The following is a 22,713-nucleotide window of genomic DNA, read 5'->3' on the forward strand; positions in this document are numbered from 1 at the left end:
CAACTTTATATCCTCTCTTATGGGGCAATTACTTTTCTTCTTGGCAATCTTTCTCCATCCTTTCTCCATTACATTGTTTATTCCTAACAGAATAGTCTTTCTTTAAGCTTTTCTATTAATTAAAACAGAATATATAGTTAATTAATTAAATTAAATTAATTAAAACATAATCCCCTGCCCTCAAGCCAGACTGTTTTCACTGGGGCCCCCTTGAGAGGGTGGGTTGAGTCTCCCTCCCTGCCCCAAGTAGAGCACCGGAAGTCGAAAACCTCAAGAACCCAGCCACAGCCATGCTCAAGGTCATTCTCCACATGCTCGGACAAGCCTCACTCATGAAGGAGCCGACAGAGGAATCCAGGTATGTAGGACCCGTGGCTGAGATCTCCAACTCTGCTCAAATTGGGACTGGGCCTCCTCCACCCAGATCTCCGTTTTCCAGTAACTTGGCAGCCACATCCACAAACTGCCCCTGGCACCATGTAATCTCATCAATGGCCAAGATCCAGAGACTATAAAACAAAGCTCCTGAAAGAGAGTGATGCAGAATCTCACACGGCAGAGCCGGGCAAGCTACCCGTGGCATATTCGATATGCCAAAAACATAACAATAATGGGCCTCATTCCCCTGACCCTGAACGTGACAGGGATGAATGGAGAAGTTACTGGTGCCCACTCAAGCAAATCGATGAGCAACGGGATGACAATGATACAGTGATACAGTGATTATTAACACACAATTTTTAGGTCTCATAGACTAGGGAATAAAATCCAGAATCCTTGTGATGCCCTTGATCTGTGCTGTTGCCCTTTCCTGTCTTAATGCTAAGAAGCAGTAGGGTAGTGCTTCATGATTCAAAACATGGTCTCTGGAAACGCTGGGCTGGAGTTCTCACAGGCTGTGCATCTGGCAGAATTACTTAATAGCTCTGCACCTCACGCTTCCCGCTTGTCAAATAATCCCACATCTTTCATGAGGGTTGTTCTATGGATAAAATGCATTAACACATGTAGAATATTTAAAATAATGCTTGACCTAGGAAGTTGCTTGGCATTCACGTAATTATCTCTTGTGAATCTCCTACATAGCTTCCCCTTTGGTGGGTGACATGAAGTGGCAGACGGCTTTCAGATTAAGTTCTTGGGTTTCATATGTGTGTTTTCATGTATTATTTCTTCTGCCTTGAAGACATGGCTGTTTCTCTGTTCCATTTTTTTATCTTTCTGGTGGATTCTGTGCTGTAATCTGTACAATATTATAAACATTAACACTTTTGTATACATGTTAAAAAATTCCTTTTTATCCTTGAAAATAATATTGTCAATGCAACTTTTCCTGAGTCTACAGCTCCAATGAGCTTATAGCTCTTTTGCTCTGCCATAGCTCTACAGGAGAATTACTGAAATTTCCAGGCTGTGTTGTTATTACCTGACGATGCATGTGTATCTTTAACAGTCTTGTCTCCTTGAAAGAAGGTATTAGGTCTAATTGACTTCTGAAATCTCAGTACTTCACCCAAATGTAGCCTGGATATTCAGTACATGTTTTTATGATAGATCATTAAGACTGATTCTGCCTCTGAGAGGAATTGAGCAAATACAGGGACAATGGATGTCTACAGTATGATTCGAGTCCATGCAATAAACTTCCTTGTTACCCACAGTCTGCTAGTAACATCTTGGTAATCAGGAAGTGGGCATAATTTCTCCCTCCCTGCTATTATGATTATGCATTTTACTTTAGGGCTCATCACACACATTAATGTGTTTATCACACATTCAAAGAGGATTGTTTGCTCTACTTCCAAAACTCAGCTCCTCGTTTTCTCTAGAAGGAAGTGTGTATGCAATAAAGGAGAGTTGAAATGAGATATTTGAACAATACCATCACTGAAGGGAAAGAGCACAGATTGAAAAAACAGTAAGAGAAATCTATGACCTAGGCAGCCAAAGAGGAGCTGATTACTACAGATATCAATTTGGTACTAGGTGAGGACTCTGCTCTGTATGGAAACTATTTAGGAACCTCGCCTCTCTTATCATTAAATTCAGATAACACTTTGTACTCATCAGATGGATGTCAATCCACCAAATTTAAATCTTTGAGGAAATAATGGTGTTTATAAAGAATGACCAAAGAAAATAGGTTATATATTAGCATTAAAAAGGTCTTTAAGACCATCTCATTGAATTCCTCTTTTTATTGTTTAGGAAACAACTATTAAAGTAGGTCAGTGACTTGCCCAAGTTTCCTCTACATTTTTTTGTTTGTTTTGGGGGCTGCACCGGGCAGTGCTCAGGGATTACTCCTGGCTCTGTACCCAGGGATCACTTCTAGTGGGCTCGGGGGACTATTGGGGATGCTGGGGATTGAACCCATAATGGCTGTGTGTGAGGCAAGTGCCGTAGCTGCTATATTATTTCTCCAGCGTCAGGTTCTTCTGCTTTTGTCAGTAGTGGTAGTATCAGGTTTTTATAAACGTTGTTCAGAGTCCTTCCCTTTCCTCACTCTGCCTTTCAAGGTGTGGTTCTTGACTGACTTCTATCAGAATCACCAGGGTATTTATTAAAATGCAGATCCCTTCATTTACTTCAAACCTTGAATCGAGTTCTCTAGGAACAGCATCTAGGAATCTGCATTTTAAGAAAATCTGCTGGATGATTTCTACAAAATAAGAACCTATATGAAGTCAAGTGAAACTGCCTTGATCTTTGAGTTGCATTACTCCTTTCCTTTACTCAAAACTATGTAAGCTACTGTAGCACTGTAGCATTGTTGTCCCATTGTTCATGGATTTGCTTGAGCGGGCACCAGTACTGTCTCCTTTGTGAGACTTGTTGTTACTGTTTTTGGCACATCGAATATGCCACAGGTAGCTTGCCAGGCTCTGCTGTGTGGGCAAGATACTCTCTGTAGCTTGCCAGGCTCTCTGAGAGGGATGGAGGAATTAAACCCGGTTTGGCTGCATGCAAGGCAAAAGCTCTACCTGCTGTGCTATCATTCCCATACAAAAAAATTCTAAACATTTTGCCATAATTTATGAATAAATTTTCATCACTATTTGGTCAAGTGTATTCCTTCTCCCTTTGTCCTTCCTTCTTCCATCCTTCCTAACTGGGTATATGTCAGCCATTTTTCTTCTTGGCAATTTGTCTTCAGACCAGGCACCCACTTGATGCTACTTAAATTTGTGACCTGGGATGGGTCCTCAAGGCAAAAGAATGCTTATTGACGAAACCCAGCATTGGCTGTATTTAGTATTGGAAGCTAGTAGGAGCTTGAACGACTCACATGAGTTTAGTCACACTGAATCAGGGGAAGGAAAAGCAGTAGCACCACAGCCTAGCCACAGTGGACAAAGGAAAGAGGAAAGCTGGGAATTTTAGGAGGTTAATGATTCCTGTCACAAGGCCGTGGATTCTTGGGGAGACCAGCTAAGGCTTAGTTATTTTATTTAGAATTTGAAAACTCTAGGGGCCTGGGACTAATAGTGAAGTGAAAGGGGAAGGAAGAGGTTTCTGATAAAAATGTCTTTTTTGCAGAGAGCATGTTCATTTTTACTTAGATTACTGTATTTCAAGGAATTTGGGTGAAGCTAAAAGTGAAGGGACTCACTTAAGGCCATCTTAGAACAGCAAAATCAAGATTAAATGCTCTTCTAGGAAGACTTGGGAACAGGGAGTTGGTGTGGATTTTTGAGGATGACAGTTTCTTGTCCCCCCTAGAACCACCTTTGAATGATATCATTGACTAAACCCAGAAGTGGCATTTTCCTATTAATATGGAGAAAAGGAATATGTCGCAAAAGGGATATGTGAAAGATGACTGATAAAGAAGAAATCAAGAAAGAAAATGGGAAATGTGAAGAAAAAAATCCTGGAAGATAGAATATAATAGCCCTGAACGAAAAAAAGAAAAGCATTTAATATTTACAATGTACTCTAGATGTTGTCATTTTTTTTAACAACTCCCTTTACTCTGATAGTTTTGAAAGTCATAATATTACTGCCGGTAATATAATATTACTGGGAAAAAGTTTTTAGAAAGATAAATATTGCTCAAGAATGTCCAATGCTATGGATATGAATGCCAAAGATTCATATCCAATTCTGAGGAGTCCCAATGTCCAGTTTCTTTCTTTATTACCATCCACTGTCTCTGGTAGTTTAGTAGGGAAAGAAAGAAGAGAAAACAAAAAATGTAGAAGAGGAAGTTAGTTTGGAAATGTAGTTTCCATCAGTACACGGTAGTTGTAGCATCAAGACTGAAGACTTTTAAGCTCTGGATCATAGCAACCCTTGTCCCTTTGAAAGGAAGTGATAGTAGCCATCACTCTGTAGAGTGGTGACATGACTAATGAAAATCCACACAAGTGAAACTCATTTAAACAAACTCCCAATGACATCAAAATGCCTTCAAATAAAATTTTAATTTCTGAGAAGAATTTAATTGTAGGATCCACATGTGGGCACATTTTAAAGGTTTTTAAAATTTTAACCAGTTGCAAGAGATACCTGATTAACTGGATGCCACTTGGAAAGAAAAGTTGCAATTTAGAGCGATTAAAAATGCTTTGCAAATGTCTCTCCAACCAAGACTTTTATCAAAAGAAAACTGTTGGCACTGATAATAATAGGGTGCACATAGAATGAGGAATGGCTTTCTGAGTTTCTTTGCATGCAAATACTTACAGTGTTTCATTATTTGGTTTCCTTGCTGTGCTTTCACATTGTTTGGAAAAGTTTTCAAAAATGGAAAATGAAAAATTCTGCCTGAAAGAGAAAAAGTAAGAAGAGAAAAAAAAAGCAGTTGAGCTTTTGCTCTTTAAACTAAACCTGATCATGTCTATTATGCTTTGTTCATCCAAATTCTTTACCTATTACACCAGCGTTGTGTTCTGCACCATTGTCCTAACTGAAACGCTTCCTGGGGAGAGAGTAAAGGCTTCTGAGTTGCCATTAGAGTGCTTCCAGCTTAGATAAAATGCTTCTGAAAGCTAAGTGTTTTGTGTGGGCTCGAGAGATGAAAAAAAACTTAAATTTGTTCTATTGAATCATAGATTTTTCAATGCTCATTAAAAACTACCTTTTGGGTATATTAAGGTTTGCTCCTCTCCACACTGACCTCCATGGCTGTGCATTGTAAGTGGGAATCTCTTTTGTATGGATTTCAAGATTCTGGACCTGATATCATGATGTGAATTTTCTGCCTTTATTTATTTATATTTTTGCTGTGTGCCAAGAAATATGTGTGGGTGCTCAATGCTCCTTTGTCTTTCCCTATAAGAAGTTTAGGTTTTTGGGTGGGTGGTTGCAGGGGGAGAAGTCAAGAAAGTCAAAGATGGTCTCAATCTATGTTTCTAAAATATCACACACACACACACACACACACACACTTTACACACACCCCTTGTATCTGCCTTGTAAAAATACAGTTTGGGACCCTTTCTAGTCAATGGGAAATGTGGTTGTTCTTGGCCTTCAGATAACAACACTGTGCTTTGGTCTACTCTTCCCTCAAATTTTGATCATACATACCAAGGAGGTCTTTGGAACCATCTGCTCAGGCAGCTGCTGGGCAAGGGGTATCTCAGCGTTTGCTCAAACACCCCTGGTCCAGCTTCATGGTCTCTATCCATTCTAATACCCAAGGTTTCTCACATTTGGGATGCTGAGGGATTCGGTTCACCTATAATCCCAACCAAGACATTCCCATTTCGCTTTGATATTGTCCCCAAATGGCATAATATCATTCTTCCTCCACTCTCATTTGCTACCCCAAGATAATCTCTTTTATCTACTGGAATATACATCTTCTAAACTGAAGTTTTAATGTATTGTTGATCTCTGTACCATGAAAATGGAGGTTTCCAGATTCAGCTTCATCCTGGACAAGATTAGATGCCCTCCAGCTCACTCAACACTGTGTGTTCTAGATTTTGGATAGGGGAGAAGAGCAATATTTCACAAAGGCAAGTCTAAGAAATATTGCTTGAAAGCCCTCAGTGGTTGGAGCTGGAAGCAGTAAAGAGCTCACCTTGCCTGTGGTAAAGGGGTTTGATCCCTGAGCCTTTCCAGGAGTGAGCCTTGAGGACCACTGGGTGTGGTCCCCCACCCCTCACCCCTGCCCCTTCAGTGTTTCTGTCTTCTAAACAACTTGGCTTGGTACCCAGAGAGTCCATCAGAACTCACGGCTTCCTATTTTTTCTCTCCTCGTTCATTTTTCTCTATGTAACAATGTCTTTATGTTCCAGATTTTTCCTCAGCACCACCTCCATCCTTCTTCCTTCTGCACTGTGCCCTCATACTCCTCCCTGGCATACTTTCCCCCACACTTGTCTAACCAACTTCTTCAACCTGTGTATCAAGGTTAGCAGAAATGACTTTGAAAGAAACTGGAAGACCAGCAGCCATTTGGAAGCACTTTGCGAGAGCAGAGCCCAGCATGTCACAGATACACTCAGCATTGGTGTTTAAGAGTGTTATCTCCGAAAGGCTAGTGTGAGGCTGTGTGCAGGAGGGGAGCGCTGGTTGTTCTTTGAGATTTGGTTAATGGCAGCACTGTTAATCTCTAACAGTGAGCACTTTGTCCTCTGGACATCTCAAAAGCTTCAGGTAGAACTGTGTCTACCTGAAGTAGGCATACAATAATAATATAGGTTGATTATCTATGGGTGATGCCAAAGACCAGCCATGATAGGGGCACCGGCAGAATCCTAGCATCACTCTGGGTGCCTGGGTGCTCTGGCTGAGAATACCACTTAGGCTGAGAAATTATTCTCCAGGACAATGTTTTACCACCTGAACTGTGACCCTTTAGCTGTCATGAAAATAATAGAACCCATCAAGACTGGCATCAAAAAATAAAGATGAGGGGCTGGAGAGATAGCCTAATGGGTAGAACATTTGCCTTACATGAAGCAGACCCGGGTTAATCCCAAGCATACCATATGGTCCTTTGAGCACCACCAGGAGTAATTCCTGAATGCAGAGCCAGGAGTAACCCCTGAGCATATCTGGGTGTGGTCTCCCAAATGAAACAGAACAAAAATAAATAAATAAATAAATAAATAAATAAATAAATAATAAATAAAGATGAAATAAAACACTATAATAGACAAGAACAGAGCAGGTTTTATCTAGCAATACATGTTGCTATGTTTTATGTCAGTTATACATGTGACATGGGTGCTGCACTACCATGTAATAAAAGTGTTTCTTAATATGAATCTTAGTGAAAAAAACAACAACAATTTTTTTCAGGAAAAATGAAATCCTCCACATGCTGCCAATCCATTCTAGATTAGAAATTTATCAATGGCATAAAAAAGCTGGTTAAATGGTCCCCCTGGACAGGAGCTGGTGCTCTTCCTGTGCTCACACCAAATTAGTCCTTAAAGTGAGAATTTGGCTACGAACCGGGAGATAGCCTTCAGCTGGGAGAGGAATAGATTTCAAAAGCAAACACCCTCCCCACCCTTTAGTGTTTTGTGTCCCTTTTCCTCTTTATTAAAGGCTAAGACATCTCGTAAAATCTAGCCTCATGAGCATTTGTCCCGCTCTTCTTTTCAAATAAACAACCGCAGCAAGTACAGCCGCCCCACCCCCAATAAAGGATGCTCTCGGAGAAGATTTAGAGGAAATTGATTTTTGAGATGTGAGTTTTGTATTCTGCTCTGCAACTGCAAATTAGAGCCTAATTTGAGGCTATAATTCAATCAGCCCAGAATAGGCTAGAGGGGCCGGATTACTGCAGGCTGAATCGACTCTTCCTTCTCACTTTCTAAGGATGCTTCACCCTCTTGTCATCCACCCGAAAGTGACTGATGGCTGGGAAGTGGGGTGGGCAGGTGGGCAGCGAAGGAGCCATAGTCCCCTGGGAAATCGGAGTGCCCATCACAGCTTGTCAGAATTTTTCTTTTTTTTTTTTTGGTGGGGGGTAGATGGGGATGGGGTGCAGTCGGGCCATGGCTGTTGGTGCTCGGGGCTTTGTCCTGGCTGTGGTCAGGGATCACTCCTACTGGTGCTCTGGGGACCATCCGCAGAGCAAGCGCCTGAACTCCTGTCCCTGCCTAGCCCCTGGCTTTTCACTTACTCTTTGGGTGGCAGGTTCCTGAAGGCACAGCAGTGACTGGGGTAAGTCAGAGTGGCTTCCAGGAGGCTGGAAAATTTTTCTCTTGAAGGCAGTTTTTTTAGAGAGTAGGATGATGTGGCGATTAGGGTCTGAATGGACGCCAGCCCTTCATTAGGCAGGGCCTGCAGCCTGGTAGAGGAAATGTCCCTGAAAAACAAATGGGACAAAAGCGTTTTTATTTACTTGTTTTATTATGTATGTGTGCAATTGATTCTTGAAATGAAATCTCCTCCCCACACGTGTATTATTCTAGGTTCTGAGGGAATCTTTGCTCCATCTTACCTTCTCCTTAATTCTCTCATAAAGATTAAATTAAGGAGAGATAAAAAGAGCTGTGCTGAGTGCTTCCTTTTCTTCAGATGTGCCCCACTATTCCTTTCTGGTTGTGATAAGTCCTCAGCCCTGTGTGCCTTCACTAGCCCTCTCCCCCCTCTCCGACTCCTTTCCCACACACCCTTCCTCTGCTTCACGCCACGTAACAGACTCCTGCTTTTTGAGCAGCAGGTGCAGGCAGTGACATCAGCTTTTGTGCTGCTGTGCCCCAGGGGGACATTGGAGGACTTCGCTGTCTGGGTCTCTGAGTGATCAAGCCCTGCGGGCACGGGCTGGTTCTACTTGTAAGAAGCTTCCCGCAGCATTAGCCATGTCCATCTGGGAAACACCTTCCTAAATAGGCGGTGGATCCACGGAAAGAATGCAGCTTAGGTTTGGTGAATAAGCCCCCGAGAGCCTCCTTTACCCTGGCCTGCGGCAATGTCCAAGAACTCGCCAGACAGGTGAAATGTGAGGAGGAAGAAGATTCAATGGGAGTTAAAAATTTCTACCCATTTCTTGTTGTTGTGATTTGGGGCCACACCCAGTGATGCTCAGGGCTTACTCTGGGGCTCTATGCTCAGGGATCACTCCTGGTATGGGTTCGGGGGACTAGATGGGGCGTCAGGAATTGAACTTGAGTTGGCCTTAGCTACTGTACTGTCGCTTGGGCCCTCACCCCTCTCTCAAGCAGCTACTGCTGACAGTTTCAAAGCGTTTCAGCAGCCCTGCCTGTGCCCTTCGGCCAACTGCCCCAAGGATTTGAGGGGTAGATGGTGACTAGTGAGGCCCTCAGTGAAACCTGCTAGCAACAGGATTTGCCCACCCAGCGCTGCAGATATTTACTGATTTTGTGTTTTTTGCTGGGCTGGAGCGATAGCACAGTGGTAGGGCGTTCGCCTTTCAAGCGGCCAACCTGTGTTCGATTCCTCCGTCCCTCTCGTCCCTCTCAGAGAGCCCAGCATCTACTGAGAGTATTGTGCCCATACGGCAGAACCTGGGAAGCTACCCATGACATATTGGATATGCCAAACAGTAACAATAAGTCTCACAATGAGAGACATTACTGGTGCCCGCTCCAGCAAATCGATGAGCAACGGGATGACAGTGTCTTTGATGAATTAAGTAACTATCTCTCCTACTCAGCTTCATTCACAGGCTCAGACAGCATCTGCATGCCCTTTTCTCAGATCCAATAAGGATGGGTCATGCGAGTCTTTGCAGATCTGGAGGGGTATGTGTGTGTGTGTTATTTTAAATTAGGATCATGGGGAACAGATGCTTGGGAACTAAGAGGCCTTAAGCCAGACCCACTGTTCTGTCTTTCCAACTGTCTCCCTTGTCCCCGCAGTGAAATTTTCTCCTCCACAACCATCTGGCACACTCTGTAGTTTATTCACTTATTTGATCTTTGTTTGGCCCCATTCTCTGAAAAATTATTATTTGTGGCCTTTGGGTCATACCTCCTGCGGGGGGAGGGGGGCAGGTGGGGCGGGGAGGGCGCGCATCATACTCACAAGATGCTGGGCCCTGCGGCCCCCAGGAAGGCTCCGTGCTGCATCTTCTCCAGGCGCAAGTTTCCCTTCAGCTCCCTGTAGGGACACAGTGTTCTGAGAGCCCAACACAGCTGTCACACCTTTGGTCCAGCCGGGGTGCGTGTGCTCAGGGTTACAGGGGACAGAGCAAGGAGGTTCTGTGCATGAAGCGGGAAGAAGGTCACTGCTGGGGTATGGCCTGGAGAGAATATAGGACTAAGGTTGCCCTGAAGGTGGGGACCTGGTTTGATCCCTGGGACCATGTATGGCCACTGGGTGTGGCTCAAAAACAAGGAAGGAAGAGAGAGAGAGAGAAAGGAAGAAAAAGAAGAAAAGAAAGAAGGAAGGAAGAAGGCAAAAGAAAGAAGAAAGAAAAGAAATGGGAAGAAATAAAAGAAAGGTGGGAAGAAGAGAAAGAAAGGGAAAGGAATAAAGAAAAGAAAGGCAGAAAGAGGGGCCAGAGTGATAGTACAGTGGATATAGCATTTGTCTTGCACATGACTGACCTGGGTTCCATCCCCAGCAATCCATATGGTCCCTCGAGCACCACCAGGAATAATTCCCGAGTGCAGAGCCAGGAGTAACCCCTGAGCATTGCTAGGTGTGACCCCAGGAGGAAAAAAAAGTCAGACAGAAAAAAAAAGAAGGAAAGAAGGGAAGAAGGAAGGGAGACAGGAAGGGGGCAAGGAAGGAGAGAGGTATGAAGGAAGAGGGAGAAGAGAAATGGGGAAGGAAGGAGGAAGGACTGGGTGTGTGTTTGGTCCCACTTTTTCTCTGGGATTCCTGCTTTCCTTGGGGACAGCATGTGTCCTAAGCTTAACTATCTCCATGCCTTGTGCCACCCTGATGTTGTGGAAACTCCCACCTGACAGCAGGGGCAGCGGTGAAAGGCTGTTCGGGGCCATGCCTGAAAGTGGAATGCAGCTTCAGGCTCCATATCAGTTCTCAGAATAACTTGTTGAAATTTGCAGATACTTAAAAAAGAAAGAACGGGGTCCTTTCAAAATCACCCCTTTCAACACGCCCTCTTTTCCTTCCACACAGTTCTCAGTGGGAGGCAAAGGGGAGGAAGGAGAGCAAGGAAGGAAGGAACTGGCAAGCAGGGCCACATTCCGGGGTGCCCCTGGCCGCGGTGGCCATCGGCTCACTGCAATGAAAGGGCTGATGCTCTGCCCCTCAGTTCTCGGAAACCTTTGTGCCTTTCTAGCTGGGAGTGATGGAGGCAGGTAGACAGGGAAAGACCCTTGGCAATAAAACTTAGGTCAATAGAACTTCTGGGAGGAAAATCCTAAGACTGATCCACCTGTGGATACAGAAAACAGATCTGATAGGACCTTCAGCTGACCGTGAGGAGGTTGGACCCCTTCCCATGAAGTTACTCAAACCCTCAGACCTCTCCCTTAATCTGATTAAAACGTGTTCCAGCCCCAAGAAGACTCCAGAACTTCCAGACCAAGATAACCCGAGAAGAGCCTCTAAAAGACACCTTGAACAAAGGAAAGGCACATATGCTGTCCGAGCCTGTGTGCGGCTTGCCCCTGCGTGGCCGAGCACATGTGTCACCCGCATCTCCCCTCTTGGGATGTGGACTTTCATGCTTTCCTATCCAACGCTGGGATGTGAGTAAGGGTCTTGAGCGCATTACTCTGTCACTCTCCCACTTTTCTCTTCCTCCTTCCCTTCAAAAATCCTCCAAATAAAATCTGTTTTACTTCACTGCTTGTCTACTCCTAAAATTCTTTTCTGTGAGTGAGACAAGAACCTAGTAAACTTGGGTCCTAGGTGGCAGAGGCAGATTGGGAGAAAGTGATGGTCTTTCTCCTCCCGACACATGTGAGCCACCTGTGGGGTCCACCGACATCAGGAGCAGCTCAGGGTAAACTGCACGGGGCCAGCTGAGCCCTGATGCCCTGGTGCTGATGCCTGAGCTCGGGTCTGCCAGCTGACTAGGGAACACTTCCTTCATCGACGGCTGAAGGAGGAATCTCTTTTCTCTCTGCTGGACAGTGGATGCAGCCCAGATGTGATGTGATGCTCCCAGGGTACTTCCTGAAGCATCCAGGCCAACCAGTCTGCAACTCTCTCTACTCACTTGCTGTGTGCCCGGGTTACCCAGCACATTGCAGAGAGTTAGAACCTCACACCTTTCTGCAGATCTCCACCTCGCATTGAAATGCTGCAAAGCCCCTGCCTCGCCCTGCCCCTGAAATGTTTTTTCTCGTGCTTCTCCCTAACAGTTTCCCCTGGAATCCATCAGCTCCTTCAGCCCACCTTTCCCGTCAGTCTCACACTGGCCAGTTTCCTGGTCTGAAACCCAGAGGTTCACTTTCAAAGATAACCAGGTCTGGCCGGAGAGAGTACAACCAGTAGAGCTCTTGCCTTGCATGTTACTGACCCGGGTTCCATCCCTGGTACCCGACGTGGTCCCTTGAGCCTTCTAGGAATGATCCTGAGCTCAGCCAGATGTGGCCCCCAAAACAAAACAAAACAAAACTCCAAGCAACCAGACAAAAGATACTGGTCAGAGAAAACTGCTGCTTGAGATCAAAATGAAAAGAAAGCTCCTTCTCCCCATCTCCATGGCTCTTCTTCCTGCTCTGACTTGTTTTAATTATGTTCAGTTATGGTCATAAATTGTAACTGGGCTCTGAGAGCAAGTAATCCTCATGTCAGCCTGATTGAATTAATTGTTCAAATTTTGTGACAGCAGTTCATATGTTTTATTAATGTTTGGCTATTTCTATATACTAATGACTTTGCAGGATGGAACTTGGTCAAAAATAAATCAAATACATCTACCACATCTTTTGGAAGGGATCATATTTGAAAATTGGCCTTCCAGGGATGGTGACCTTTTTGTGGCACAATTGGCAATCCCCCTACTCAGAAAGTCCCTAACCAGAGTGTCCTGTGGCAAAAGACACAGACTCCCGGGACCTCTGGGCTTGCACAAGGACACCCAATGCTGTCCTATGCTGCCCTGACCAGCTCTCTTCATGACTGCGAACGTCGCAAAGCTCAGGTCTCCTTGGAACGATGCTGAAAGGCATCAGGTATAGTCTGAAAAGGTATTTTGGGACACGTTTGACAACGAGTTTTCCAAGTAAATTTCCTCTGATCAAACCTTCCAAGGAGTGGCCTCACGTTGGGAGGAGAGTTCACACTCCCTTCCTTGGCCCCTCTGTGTTGCACGACTGACTCCTGACCCAGCATGCCAGCCTCGCCTGCCAATCAGCCTCCACCAGCAGCTCTTGGTGCCTGGGTCTTCCCCTGGCGCATTTACTCTTCCTGCCCGCCCACGCCGCCCCCTGCTGCACGATGCTCTTGCCCTCATAGCTGCCCTGGTTCAGGCCTCATCCTCCCGACTTTACCTCAAACATCAGCTCATCAAGGAAGCTACACCTCAGCACTGCTCTGTTCAGCCACCCAAACAGTGCTCAGGAAGTCCCAGCCCTCACAGGGGGTCTGCCCATAGGCTGTCAGCTCAGCACAAGGGCCGAGGATTTGATGCTCCTGTTTGGCTCCTGCTCTCCACAAGACACCCCCCCCCCCCACCCCCCACCCCAGGGCGCTGGTGCTGCACGTCTCCAAGTCCGGGCTTGACAAATCCTGGGAACCATGGGGTCCCAGGAATTGGGCTTAGGTCTGGCACTCACCATAGCACTATCTCCTAGCCCTCAATTAATTGATTTAGTTGCCTTTGGGCTCTACCTCAAGTGCTAACACAGAACCCCCTGGTGAATAGGAACTGACTGCTCCCACTGCCGTTGCAGAACCAGTCTTAAGCACAGAGTATTGTTGAACGTTTCTTGAATGAATTTTGTGAATGAAGTTGATTGGTATTCTTGGCAAACAGCACTGTGTTCTTGGTCTCTTTGTCACAAAACTGGGGTATGAGGGAATCACGATTCTGACTTACTGTACTCTGCAAAGTCCTCACCCACCTCGATGTCCTTGAAGCCACTGACACTCCCCTGAGCACAGAGGGTCTCTGCTGACACTTTCCCCTGTGCCCCTGGGGAGCTGTGCCTTGCCCCTCATTCCGGCTATCATCCCCTCTCTTGCTGTCCTTTTTCATCACCTCCATGTTAGATGGGCTACAAAGACCTTCAGGCAACCCTTCTATCCAGATAGCTCTAAGGTCCTGGTCCTGTCTGCCTCCCTCCAACCTTCCTTGTCTCCTGCTAACGGATGATTCTTCTTTAAGTACTTTTCTTATACTTCTTATCCTGAAACTTTCAACAATGTCTCACTTTCTACAGATGAGAGTCCAGATTCTTCCCTCTGCATTTTAGACCCTTCCTGCTTTGTCTCTAAGCCATAGCTAGAACTTTCTGACTGATATTATTTGCTGATCTGTGAATATATCCTATGCTTCTTCCTCAGAGCCATTTTTCTCTTGCTGTCTCTGCCAAGAATGCAGTTCCCTCTAGCTTTGCCTGTCTGAGTTAGGCCCAGATCAGAGCTTTTCTCTTTGATGAGGCTTTTACTAATTTCCTTGTCTCTGCCTTTAAAATCCCAGAGGACTTTGCCTCTCTCAGGCAAGAGTCAGGTTTTGCCTTCTGTTTTAGTTACTATTTAGTGTACAGTTCATACACCATTTGGAGATGATTCTTCCCGTGCCGGAAGCTCCTTCGAGGCAAACACCATGACTGATTCATCTTAATTTCATCTCCTAATATCATAGGTTCCTTCAAACACAGCCGTTGCTTGGCAAGCACTTGTTGAATGAATAGTGGAATGAGACATCTGAGAATACTGTGCTAGGCAAAGACATGCTTCTGATTTAAAATTTGGCAGAAACAGATTCAGTTGGCTAGAGTAAATGGCTGGAATGATCTCTTCATTAAGTTTAAGTCAACAAGTAAACAAGGGAAATATTCTCTCCATGATAGAAAGGACAATTTTGAAAAAGCTACCATTTATAACCAAATTATATGACCACAATACAATTTATATTGCCAAATAGAATCTTATGAAAGGATCTCTTTCATCATTGTTGTGTATTTTAACAAAAATTAGTAAATCAGCACCAAACCTTTTCTGGGTGCTGTGTTAAAGTGAGGATATAAGCAGACCTTTTATTTTGATGCGGGTATCATCAAAGTAAGTATAAGAACAGCCTGTGTGGTGAATGAAGACTCTGGCTTAGATAAATTAAGTAGCTTGTGCAAGGTCAAATAGTAGAATTGGCATTTGAGTTCCCCTCGGTCACTCTTAGATCTGTCCTCTCAGTCACCAAGATCTGTAGCATGAGCAGACAGGGTACTTGCTTAGCATGTGACTGACTGGGAGTCAGTCCCCAGCAGTGACCCGTGAGCATAGTGCCAAGAGGAAGCCCTGAGCACTGGGTTTTACCAAACCCAAACCCAAACAAATCAATATAACAGGACCCTGATTTTAAATCTATTGTTCAAGTAAATGGTGTATCGTATAAACTGAGCATCCCTTAGACTGACACCATCAGCATCTCCCGGGAGCTCGTTAAAATGCAAACTTTGAAGTCTGGTTCTGTTTCGGGGGTGAGGTCCAGGATTCTGCATAGCTACAATCTCCAGATTGTTGTTTACTCCAGGTAGACAACATAGTTTGAGAAACTTTGGTGTAGAACATAGCTTTATATCTATTTATTATTTTAAGAGTTTCTGTCTGATGTTAAGTTTGCGTCTTTCTCTTGTTCTGAGTTTTAATTATACACATGTTTAGGATGAGCCTCAACCTCCCCCGCGCCTGCTAAGGTTCATACAGACCCAGCTCCACAAGCATCATGAATGAGTTTCTTTTCTAGAAGAGGGGGTGCGGAAAGGGTGGTGGAGAACAAGGTAGAAAATTGGAAGGATGCTCTCCTGACACAGAGGCTGTGAATACTAGAACCAGGTAGAACAGGCCGAAAAAAAGTAGGGCTCCTTTTCCTGGTGAGACATGGGCTCCCCAGCCCTCACTCCCCGCAGCGGGGAGAAAGGTCTCTGAGTAGGCTCTGACCTGTGAGGACTGAGAACTGGCAAATGGCAGGACGTGATGTCTCTGCAGCCAGGCCAAGGGGAAGACTTTTCTTTCTGAGATCGGGCTGCTTCTAACACACCATCAGCTTGAAAGAGGGGGCTGGAGAGGGCTGCAGGAGAGAAGCCGCCAGGAGGGTGTTGAATATTTCAGCACACTGTCAACTCCAATGCATCCAGGCTGCATCTGTCTTTGAAATCAGGGTGCTCTGGGGTTTCTACCCAGCCGGTTGCTTAGTAACATGCGTGAAGCACCGCCGACTAGCCACTTGAAAGTTTATTTTTGTCCTGAGTTAGTTGCTGCAGATTGAATATGATGTGCTAGCTTGAGTAATATTTCATTTTTATTCATGAGCTGGGAGCATGAGCACATACTCACAGTGAAATCAGCGTCGTCCCGTTGAAGGCGTGACTTTGTATTTCCTCAAATCCGTTTCCATAGAGTTTGCTGAAGAGGAAGGAGGGAGGGTTTAGGAATAGGAAAAATGCTCGTCGGAATCACACATTCTTTCTCTTGTGACATTTCTTGCTCGAGTAATTATGGCATTCACAATGTCTAGCTCTGTTCCTTTTGCATTTGCAGGGGCTGAGGGTCAGAAAGATAAGGTTTCTTTTCACGTTGGCTTGCCTCCACCACCACCTCAGTGTTGCCACCCATGTATTAAGTGCTTATTAAGTGCCACCCATCCAGTATATATTTTATTATTTCCCCGTCATCATTTCCCATTATACTGATAAGAAACCTTAACCTTTGTGTGATTGTGTCAGTCTGTTGCTTGCTTAAGGTCAAAGTAATGTAATGTCAGAACCAGAATTTGAGGCTAGAGCACTCTGAGTCTTGTCTAAGCTCTTCCGTCTCCCTTCTGGTTCTGCGGCCTCTGTGAGCAGGCGGGTGTTCTGGGCGGGTGGCTGATGGCACACGACAGCCCTGACACTGAGGTCCCTGGTAGCTTTGCTTTTCTGAGTGTGTGGCTTTGCAGAGACCACATGTTCTGCAATCAAGAAGATTGTGGTGTCTGTAAACAGTTCTTTAAGATGTTAGTTGATAGTGAAATCAATTTAGTTGGATGCAACCTGTATTTTAAGAAATAGCAAACAACAGAATGAAAAGGGGAAAATATTCAATTATGTAAATAGGGTAGGCCTGTTTTAGGAAAAATTTCTACCATTTTTGCATATTGTATGCATATAAACAAATGCACCATATATGAGCACACACATACATACTACCAGCCTGAATAAGACACAAAAAGCTCTGTAGCACACAGGTGCAGGGAAATTTTAAAGCCACAAAAAGTCTTGGAAGATCGTGTCACTCCTTCATTTGATGATGAAGGAATTAGCAAAGTGGTTCGACGAAAGCCCACCACTGTATCACTGTCATCCCATTGTTCATTGATTTATTCAAGCGGGTGCCAGTGACATCTCCATTTCTTCCAGCCCTGAGATTTTACTCATCTTTCCCAATGATTGGAGGCTCTTTCAGGATCAGAGGAATGAGGCCTGTTATTGTTACTGTATTTGGCATATTGAATATGCCACAGGGAGTTTGTCAGGCTCTTCCGTGTGGGCGGGATACTCTCGGTAGCTTGCAGGGCTCCCCGAGAGGTATATATATATATATATATATACATATATATATATATATATATTCCTTTATGATGATGTGTTGCACGTCCAGGAATATGTTCACTCATGCGTGAGGCTCAGCCTGAGCATGTGGAAAGTGGCCTGGAGTGTGGTGGTGGTTGGGTAGTGGACAAAAGCCCATAGGTGGCAAAATAAAGAGAAAAAGAAAAAAATGGAACCAGAACACTCCTGGATCCTTCTAGAACATGGGTTTTTGGTTGGTTTTTTTTAAAATTTTTTTTCACTGAGGCCCTCACATGGCGGCCTTTTCTTCCTCCTCTCTTAGAGCTCTGCTCAGTGTCCTGCTTTCACGGTGAGCCTTCCTGGCCACTCTGCTCTTCCCTCCCCAGCATCCCGTCCACCTTTTCTGGACGCTTTTCCTTCCTTGTGATGTCACTTCCTGAGTATTGAATTTGCTCAGCATCTACTTACCCTAGAAGAACATAAACTATGCTAGGGTGAGGATTTCAAACTGCTTTGTTCAATGTAGACCCCTGCATCACAGCGGTGCCGGCACCGGAGAGAATGACATTCAGTCTATATTAAGTGATTTGGATGAGCCAATAGGCCTATGTGAGATGAACTTCTAATTATGGGTCCCAGCCACACAGGTTTCGAAGACATAATCCTCTATGCAAATATTTGTGTAAGTTCCTCGGGAACGGTGACATAAGTGAGACAGGACCGTGACACAATAGAAAGTTAAGCTTCTGTGTCTGGAAAGACCCTACCTTTAATGAACAAGTTTCCTGGCAGCTAACAGCTAACAGTGGGGACAGGCAAGAGGGATGATTTGAGAAACAGTTCCGACGCATGTTCCTTTGGCTCCTGCCTCTAGTGGCTGCTGTCTGCAAGGCTTCACTCACCTTTCTTTAATAAAACAAGTAAGGAGCTACTTCACATGGTGGATGTGTATGTGTGTGCTGGGGCTTCCTGTGGTGTTTTGTATGGTCTCAACTCCTAGAACACCTGACACAAATCAGCTGTAAAGAAAATGTCACAGAGGGATGATGTGAGCAACAAAGTACAGAGAATTCATGTGTATTCTGCCCAATAAGGGAAGAGAAGGGAAGCAATTGAAATCATTTCAGAAGCCCCAGGGCCCCGGCCTGATGCCAGCTCTCTGCCAGGAACTTAGCCAGCAGCTGAACTCTTGCCCTACCCTGCCTTGTCCTGCTCCCACGTGCTCCCTTCTGGAATGCTTCCAGGTCATCATGCTAACTCTTAACTCTCCAGTGGGGTCTTTCTTTGGTTGTGTTTTTCCCACTGATATGGCAGTATTTGAGGGGAGAGGCACTTGTTTTTTACCTCCTGTCACCTGTAATTGCACTTAATGTTCTTAGGAGCTCCTTTAAATTTTTAAATTTTAGAACATTGGACTGGAATGATAGCACAGCAGGTAGTGCATTTGCCTTGCACATGGCCGACCCAGGTTTGATTCCTCCATTCCTCTAGGAGAGCCTGGCAAGCTACTGAGAGTATCCCGCCCTCACGGCAGAGCCTGGCAAGTTCCCCATGGCGTATTCAATATGCCAAAAACAGTAACAACAAGTCTCACGATGGAGACATTACTGGTGCCCACTCAAGCAAATCGATGAACAATGGGATGACAACAGTGCTACAGTGCCACTTAGAACATTATTCTTTGTCAGTCTTGTCATCTGAAGCTTTGGTTGAGTTCCGTCATCATCATCATCATCCCGTTGATTGTAGATTTTCTCAAGTGGTCTCAGTAAGGTCTCCAGTCTCCGTTCATCCTAGCCCTGAGATTTTAGCAGCTTCTCTTTGCTCGTCCTTCCCAATGGTGCTGCATTGGAGGCTCTTCCAGGGTCAGGGGAATGAGACCCACCACTTGTTACTGGTTTTGGCATATGAATACACCATGGGGAGTTTGCCAGGCTCTCCCACGTGGGCAGGAAACTCTCGGTAGCTTCCCAGGTTCTCCGAGAGAGAGAACTAGGCTATAAGATGTCTTCTGGGAACTTGGTTTTATAGTCTTTGGATGTTGGTCGTTGATGGGATTACATGGCTCTGGGGCTAGTTTTTGGGTGTGACCGCCTAGATACTGGAAAATGGGCGATCTGGGCACAAGGGGCCCAGTCCCAATCTGAGCAGGCTTGAAGATCTCAGCCCTGGGTCCCGAGGGAAAAAAACATAAGAAACAGAAAATCATTGTTTATAAAGGTAGTGGAAGGTAGGGGAGATTATTAATTCTGTACCTGAAAAAAATACCTTTGTGCAGCCAAGAAAACAAAATGGGGATGGGGTGGGGTAGAGTGACAGTATGGCAGAGAGGGCATTTGTCTTGCACGGGGCCAAACCTGGTTCAGTTCCCGGCATCTGATATGGTCCCCCAGCACCACCAGGAGTGATTCCTGAGTGCAGAGCCAGGAGTAACCCCTGAGCATTGCTGGCTGTGATCCAAAAAGAAAAAAAATATTAAAAAGTAACAAAAAGGAGGGAAGGGCACAAAAATAAAAAGGAAAAGGAAATGGGAAAGGGAAAGGAAAGGCAAAAGAAGAGGGCTGGAGAAATGGTACAGTAGGGAGGTGCCTGCCTTGCATGTGACTTACCCAGGTTCATTCCCAGGCATCCCATATGGTCCCTGATCACCTGCAGTGCAGAGCCGGGAGGAAACCCTGGGCGTTGCTAGTATGGCCCAAAAACAAAACGAAGAGAGAGATCACACTTATGAGTGTGATGATGTGATGAGTGTGATGATGTGCTACGAGTTCCGTCAATCTCTTATTGGAGAAGGGAATCATTAACCCTGTCTTTGCTCTGAATTGTCAAGTGAGATTTCTTAGTGGCTAGGCCAGTATTGTCAGAGCTGGAGTCTCCATCCGCAGAGTCAGACTCGTCTGGGGCTCTTGTTAATTAATGCACAGACTCAGACTTCTCGGCTAGAATCATTCTGCCCTTGGGATCGAGGAATATGCACTTCCCTGGGAATCTGGGGCTCGCTGCTTTGGGACCCACTTGCCTCAGGGTCCACTCAGGATGATGCAGCAAATGTCATTTCTCTGATAAAATAGGTCTGTTGGTCAGAACAAAGACTAAAGCTTAGCCCCATTATTATGTTTCTTACCTCCCGGAGGGAACTACCTGTAGAGTGACTCAAGAAAAAGGTTTTAGTCAAACAAAGCTATCAGGTTTGTGAATGCTCATTCCTTGTCAATATTATCAGCTGTTCTGATCCTAGTTTTAATATATATTAGGATTTTATGCTGTTGGTAGTGCCAGGTTTGCGGTGCTTTTGCTCTAAGTGCTCTGGAAATTTAGATCTGAAAGCCCCGAGCCCAGCTGCTGGGATGGAACCCCAGCTGCCAGAAACAGAACAGGAGTAAAGGCACTTGTCTTGCATGTGGCTGGCCCGGGTTTGATTGCCAGTGCCACACAGTTCCTGGAAATGACTCCTGAGCACAGAACCAGGAGTAGCCCCCAAACATTTCTGGTTGTTGGCCAACCCCTATCCCTAGCCCCTGCTGCCCTGCACCCAAATAGTTTGTTCCATTGTGCCAAGTGTCTTAACATTTCTGTGTTTCAATTCCCTAATCTGTGACTAGAGTGGATGACGGTTCAAATGGAAAGCATGTGTTTAGCTCTTCTGCAGCTTCAATTCTTCGGTCACTAATCCTAATATTGTCATCATCATGGTAATTATTATTCTATCGGGTGACCAGATGTAGTAATAAGAGCATCAGTTCACTGACAGAACAGGGAAAGGGTTTCATGCTCCGGACACATTTTCCATGAAATGCAGTGACCTGTTTCATTTGATCTGTCCTCCTCCTCAGCCTGGGCAGAACCTTCATATCTCTGTACAGAGCTGGCCAGCTCAGTGGTCGGGGCGCTCCCAGACGTGCCCACTGCCAGGCACCATTCACACTTTGCGCTCTGTACAGTTCTGTTTCAGTAGCTGGATCCTGCTCACCCAACTTTCCAAAGGAGGCAGTTCAGTTTCCCTTCCAGCCGCTGCTCTTTGTCTGTTTTTCCCAGTCACACACAAAGGAATATGCTGCCTTGTTTTGATTAAAAGAGTGGCTCCCTTACTTCGGAGGAATTACAAATGTGAGCGGGAGACCTCATACTGTCAGGCACGCACAATGCTTTAAATGCCCTTTAAGACATCTGGAGAGTCACTACAGATAACTTTTTCCAAGACATCCCGGTGTCAGCATTAAATGAGGAGGGCTTCCTTTGCCTTGAGGATGCTGTCATAGGCAGAGAAATGAATTTCCACCCCCTCCTATTTCAATAGCTGCTCCTTCCTTTAAAGCATTGTCTAGCTTCTCTATTCAAATGTCAGTAATTGTGACTCAAACACCTTCTATAGAAAATTAGATTTAGATTTTAGAACTTAATCACAGATGATATCCTAATTCTGATTGTTGCCTTATAACATCCCTCCTCCCTCCAATTCCTGGGGCTCTAAAAGCACTCCTCAATTATAGGATCAGTTTTAGATGTTCTGCCATAATTCTCTCTTTGATCCTGCAGCCACCTGGTTTGGGGATGATTTCAAAGAAGAACTTTTAATTCATCTCCTCAGGGTCTCAGAACGTGGCCACGTTGCTGAAGGGGAAAGAAGACTACCTCAGAAAATACATCTTTGGCGGTAGAGCTATTGGCAAAAGCCAGCTTTGTTTGTTTGTTTTTGGGCCACATGGGTGATGCTCAAAGTCTACTCCAGGCTTTGTGCTCGGAGATAACTCCTGGCAGGGTTTGAAGGACCAAATACAGTGCAGGGGACTGAACCTGGGATGGCTGAATGAAAGGCAAGCACCTTAGCCCTGTACTATCTCTTCAGCCCCTTGAGGTGATTTTTAAATCAAAGGAATGTAGAGATACCATCTGAAAGGAAGATATCCTACATACACTGCCTTCCTCTTGGTGAAGTCATTTTGTCTCTGCATCATTGCAGATACAGGTAGAGACCTCAAGAACAACATTAAACAACGATTCCTTTCCCACTATGCTTTTTTCCTGTGGCTCCCATCCTCCTGATTGGCTCTCTATGCTTCCCTGCCCAACCCCTATTTATATGACTCTCACCTGTGACCCCCTTGGAACATTCTGGAACCCACAAAAGGTCACAGGAGTCTGG

At 45.1% G+C, this 22,713-nt stretch overlaps 1 protein-coding gene across 1 annotated transcript in view; it reads right to left on the reverse strand.

The window, feature by feature from the left end:
* Positions 1-22,713, reverse strand: part of LHCGR (luteinizing hormone/choriogonadotropin receptor) — a 60,607-nt gene that overhangs the window by 2,216 nt on the left and 35,678 nt on the right. The window contains 4 exon segments of the mRNA XM_004618600.2: positions 4,690-4,770; positions 8,093-8,278; positions 9,961-10,035; positions 16,357-16,425. Of these exon segments, the coding sequence (XP_004618657.2) occupies positions 4,690-4,770; positions 8,093-8,278; positions 9,961-10,035; positions 16,357-16,425 (411 nt within the window).

The sequence above is a fragment of the Sorex araneus genome, chromosome X, assembly GCF_027595985.1.
Source record: "Sorex araneus isolate mSorAra2 chromosome X, mSorAra2.pri, whole genome shotgun sequence".
NCBI lineage: Eukaryota > Metazoa > Chordata > Mammalia > Eulipotyphla > Soricidae > Sorex > Sorex araneus.